This window comes from Pistacia vera, unplaced genomic scaffold (genome assembly GCF_008641045.1).
Source record: "Pistacia vera cultivar Batoury unplaced genomic scaffold, PisVer_v2 Contig572, whole genome shotgun sequence".
NCBI classification, from domain to species: domain Eukaryota; kingdom Viridiplantae; phylum Streptophyta; class Magnoliopsida; order Sapindales; family Anacardiaceae; genus Pistacia; species Pistacia vera.
Genome location: NW_022196415.1, coordinates 173,411 through 178,693, shown reverse-complemented (window position 1 = coordinate 178,693; position 5,283 = coordinate 173,411). Strand labels below are relative to the sequence as shown.

General features: G+C 39.5%; 2 protein-coding genes across 5 annotated transcripts in view; one reads left to right on the top strand and one right to left on the bottom strand.

Moving 5' to 3' along the window:
• LOC116109115 overlaps positions 1-74 on the bottom strand; it is an 11,369-nt gene extending 11,295 nt beyond the window's left edge. The window contains exon 1 of the mRNA XM_031395351.1: positions 18-74. Within this exon, the coding sequence (XP_031251211.1) occupies positions 18-74 (57 nt within the window). The remainder of the gene's footprint in view (positions 1-17) is intronic.
• A 15-nt stretch (positions 75-89) lies between these two features.
• LOC116109134 (AT-hook motif nuclear-localized protein 15-like) lies at positions 90-4,940 on the top strand. Of its 4 annotated transcripts, none has more exons than XR_004124736.1 (2): positions 90-2,625; positions 4,482-4,940. XR_004124736.1 is itself a non-coding variant. In XM_031395362.1 (2 exons), the coding sequence occupies exon 2, from the start codon at positions 1,216-1,218 to the stop codon at positions 2,296-2,298; it is 1,083 nt and encodes a 360-aa protein (XP_031251222.1). In that variant the 5' UTR covers positions 90-625; positions 1,008-1,215; the 3' UTR covers positions 2,299-2,687. The 4 variants fall into 4 exon arrangements, 2 of the variants coding, with proteins under 2 accessions (XP_031251222.1, XP_031251221.1); XR_004124735.1 differs by lacking the exon at positions 4,482-4,940 and adding an exon at positions 2,770-3,057; XM_031395362.1 differs by lacking the exon at positions 4,482-4,940 and having other exon boundaries at positions 90-625; positions 1,008-2,687.
• Positions 4,941-5,283: the final 343 nt, after the last annotated feature.

Here is a 5,283-nt window from a genome sequence, read left to right as displayed (position 1 = left end):
GGTGACATGTTGCAGACCTTGGCATTCGATACCTTGTCGGGACTTGAAGACAGTGACGTGTTCCCACTACCCATCTCCTTCTCTCTCTCTCTCTCATGCGCACGTTACCCCACACCATTCAAGATTCAGAAATTTAGTCCACTTCTTACCAAATGCTTCGAGCTATTCCTCCTCCTCCTCTATCTTTTTCTTCTTTTCTTCTACACTTTCCCAATTTCGAGAACCTCCTTCTCCCCCAATTATACTTCCCCACGTGGTAGGGGCAAGGGTGGCTCTGTCTTTTCTTCTATTGGATAAAGATCAGTAGGGGGTGTTTATTTTGTTTCTTGTTGTAGAGGAGTTGGACTAGGGCTCATTGAACTTGGGTTTGTGGATTGAGTTGAAACCTGTATAGCACAAAACTGGATACATGGGGGACAAAGAAAAACCATTCTCTGCAAAACCGCTTACCTATTTAGAGTGATACACGAATCCTTATCGTACGCCAGCCAAGGGGAAAGTGTGTTAATATTAAGTTGTGTTTTAACGGACGCCCTAAAACAGTATGAAACACAGAAAGTAACAGAGAGAACTGGAGGTCCCGCAGAAGAGTAATCGTACTTGAGCGGATTCTTTGTCTAAAGAGGTACAGACTTTCTCTTCTCCTGACCACCAAATTATTCAACTTTTTTTTTTACTACACTCGTATTGTATAGACACGTAACTCTCTATGTTTCAGGGGTGTGGGGGTTTTAAGCTTGTTAAAGAGTGAATGAGTTATTATATCTTTGATTTTTTTGGGGGGTCTAGGGAAAGGGGTTTATGTGAAGTGAGGGGTTTGTGGGATCTGATTTTTGGAATTTGGAGGCTAATGGTTAGGGTTTTCATGCAAAACAAGGGGAACCCATATCTCTAATGTCTGATTCATGCAACATGGCTAGATGGGTTTGGCTGATTTTTGGGTGAGAAAAGGAAAAAAGGGATAAGGTTTTGGATTATATCTATTGGATTTGCGTTTTTTATTTCAGAGATCTCTCAATCTACAGCTGGAAACAAACAAAGATCAAAGAGGAAAAAGAATCCGAGAGTTTTTATCCGACTTCTCATTGTTTGGTGCTTTTCATCATCATCCCATTGTTCAACAAAGCAGCAAGGAAGTAAAGCTAAACAAGAACAAAGGCGATCATAGAGGACTAATTTTTCTTCTCTTCTTATATTGATTCTCGAGAACCAATCATGGCTAATCGCTGGTGGGCTGGAAATATAGCAATGAGGGGTGTTGATCCAATAACTCCACCTCCGAGTCTTCACTTGAGAAATCCAGAAGAAGAACATAGCGGTCTAAGTCGTCTCGGTCCAAGAAGAGAGCAAGAATTCATAGACAACAACCCAAATAGCGCCACAAACACCAGTAACACTAATGCAAACAACGCCAACACCAATAGCCCTAACGCCACCACCCACAACCAGCAACAACACCAAGATGACCAAGAAGACAGCCGTGACAACAACGAATCTGAAGACCAAAACTTGGGCCTTGAAACCATCGAACCGGGTTCCGGCTCCTCCTCTCGTCGACCCAGAGGAAGACCACCTGGTTCAAGGAATAAACCAAAACCTCCCATTGTTATTACCAAAGAAAGCCCTAACTCTCTCCGTAGCCACGTTCTTGAAATCACAAGCGGCACTGACATCGTTGAGAGCATCGCGAATTTCGCTCAGCGCCGCCACCGTGGCGTCTCCATCTTAAGTGGAAGTGGCATTGTGACCAATGTCACACTCAGACAACCAGCAGCACCCGGTGGGGTTATCACTCTCCATGGAAGGTTCGAGATTTTATCATTATCTGGTGCGTTTTTGCCGGCGCCATCGCCACCGGGAGCTACGGGCTTAACCGTGTATTTAGCGGGTGGACAAGGTCAGGTGGTAGGGGGAACTGTGATGGGGGCTTTAATGGCGTCAGGGCCAGTGATGGTGATAGCAGCTACGTTTACTAATGCTACATATGAGAGGTTACCTGTTGAAGATGAAGGGGAACAGGCTGGTGGTGGAGGGTCAATTGGACAGTCTCAGGGCTTGCAACAGCAAGGGAATGGAAGTAATAGTGGTGGTGGTGGTGGTGGTGGTGGTGGTGGAGGAGGTGGAGGTGGAGGAGGAGGTAGTGGTGGTGGTCAGTCCCAGATTTTGGGCGGTGAGCAAGGTGGTTCAACAACAATGCCTATGCCTATGTATAATCTGCCCCCTAATTTGCTGCCTAATGGACAAATGCCTCATGATGTATTTTGGGCTCCGCCTCCTCGCCCGCCTCCGTTTAACTAATCAGAAAGAGGCTGAGAGGGTGATGGAGGAGAGAATGATAGAAGGGGCTTTTTTGCTGACTGGTTTTGTGCAAAATGTACTGATAGTTCAATGTATAAGCATAGCAAGGAAGGTTAGCTAGGTTTCTTTATCTTTGTGAATCCTGATCAAGTGATGACTTTAGTTAGGTTTTGCCATGTTTTGAGTACTCGTTGGTTGTCTTGGTTTCCACTCTCTAATCAACTTTTCCTTGTGGAAGAATGTAGCTTTTTATGATGTAGGAATAGCAGCTATAGTCATGAAAAATGGAGTTGGTGCTACTGAAATTCATGGCTCTCTTCTGTTATGGTAAGCTTACCAAATTAATTTTATGTCATCTTATGCCTTAATGTGTTCAATTTTTGATGAGACATGGTTTGAAAACTCAATACTATTATGGTTGAAATTTAAATTTCTTCGGTAATGATTGATAAAAGCTCTTTGCATTAGCAGATATAGATAGGTACGGAGTGGGGGAGAACAATAGAGAGATGGTGGGGTTGATTCATCCGAATTTTCCCCACCATGGTCGTTTCGGTTATCCAAGTTGAATGGTAAAGTGAATACACTGGCATCATTAATTGTGGTACAGAAGGATATTCCCAACTTGGTTTGTCCCTCTGCAAGTTGAATTAATTTGATAATTTATACATGTTGGGGCTCTAGGGTTCGTGGCTGAATTTGATATGAAGCGACGTTCCTATCCAAATGTGTCTAATTTTGTTTGTCCATTTAGATATAAGGCCATTCTTGCAACATCTAGCATCTTCTACTTCATTCTTGCAACATCTAATATTGTGACCTTTCCAACTTACTTTGAAGTTGTTTGTCAATTACCTATCTGGCTTAGGTCTCATTTTGGTTATATATTTAAAAGTCGTTCATCTTGGGACAAAAGCATGTCCAAACAACTCGTCTTTGTTATGATGTTGTTCAAATTTTTCTATCTTTCCCTTGGTCAAGTTATTGTCAAGTGACAAGAAACTTAACTACATATGGAGAGCAGTATTTGGGAATTATTGAAGTATGCATTAAGAATTTCCTGCCCTATTCGGCTATTCTTCATATGATTTCAGATTTTTTGTAATATTCCTCCTCTATTTTATGCCACCATTTGCCAACTGGTTAAGCATGTCTGTTACAAATAGGAAAAGAAAAGTAACCAACTTGTTGCAATGTAATTTTATCTATTCCTATAACTTCTTCAGTTTTTTCAATGGTCTTTTTGTGTCAACTCAAATCATAAGATATGGACCTTTATCTCTTTATTAGTTCTTTTATACAGCCATGAATTAAACACCATTTGCCATAAATAGTACCTGAACTGATTGCCCTTTGAAGACTTGATTGTGAAGCAGAAAGATTGTTTCTTAATTTAACCCTGTATTTACTATAGGACTATGAGCTGTTAATCAGAATAATGGAGTGTAATTGACTGATGTTTTAATTATATTTGCGTGGAATTATATGTCAAATGGTCAGGTAAGGCTGCCTATCTCACAACATTTACTTGTCAAGTAGGTTGTAATAGTTGGGAGGTTTTCACTTGTCCTTGTGAAGTATTTTTGCTCCTTGTACACCCATTTGGTCAATGGTGGTTGATGCCTGGACAATTTGTTATTATGGTAGCTAGTTTTTGAAGAAAAACAAAATGTAGAATTGGTCATCTTTGAACCTTTGAAAAAAGAATCAATTATTATTAAAAGTCAATTCCTAATCTTCCAACTTGTAGAAGTCTATTTCACTCGTGTGTTTCTGTAGTTAAATACTATTGACTCTATTAATTAGAAGGTTACCTATATCTTCTGTGCTTGAGATGACTGAAATGAACATCTGTGGATTGAAGAATGGGTGTGTCATGTGAAAAGAAATAGATTTAGTTTGGGGGAGAAGGAATGCACAGTATTCTTTGAGAGTTAATGTGTATGAATTTGTAATGTCTTCTTTTCTTGTTTTAAGGTTTTGTTTTGTTCATAGCCAATTACAGCTTCAACCCGGGTTGATATGGCCTTTCAAAACTGCCATTTATGAACCCTAATTGGAGTAAGTATCATATCACTTCAATTTCTCAAGGACAAACAGCAGTACTAAACTATGATTGCCACTTATTGCGAAAGAAGACTGACTCCTGTATATTATCTTTGCTTTCTCTTTTGTGATCACAGCTTAGTGTCTGCAGTTGTGCTATCTTTTGAATTGGGAATTCAATTCAAATCGATTGATAATTAATGACCTTGGCTGAAGAATAAACATATTTTTATGAAAGAACAAATTGAATTAAGACTTGGTATATATGAAAATATAAGAAACAAAGCAATATCAGTGGAACACAGCATGGCTTTCGCAAACAAAATTGATACAAATTGCAACCACTGCGTTGACAAATGTATCCATCTGTTGGGTGAGCAGCCATTATTTTGCCTTTTCCCACAAGAAAGCTAAAGCTGGTCTTGCTAAAACCTTATGGAGATGATGCTGAAATTTGATATAAGAGTAGTACAAGAAATGGTTTCTGATGTTATTGAATCTTAGAAGTTAAGGTAATTGCTGAAGATTGGGTGGGTTTTTGACTTTCGAGGCCGTGCTTAATAGTTGAAGAAAAGCAGAAGAATAAAAACATGGGTCCAACACCAACGTGTTAATATATTATCCCATCCAAATGTTCATAGAACCATTAATTTCAAACCCATGCTTATAATTTCTTTGCCAAATGATTTTTGTATATGAAGCAAATTTTGCTTTGACATGATGTCGATGTCTATTTGTGCATAAAGTACGTTAAAATAAGCAAGCCTTTTATTTTATAGCAATAACACACATTGAAACGACCTTTTTTTAATGGTTACATCACAATTACTGTTTATATACACTTGAAAAAAAAAAGCTTAGAACCAGTGTTTTGAAATTGACTCCAGGTGTCATCCAACCAAGGGGTTGGGTCCCAGGTGACCGGTTAAACTGGTGACT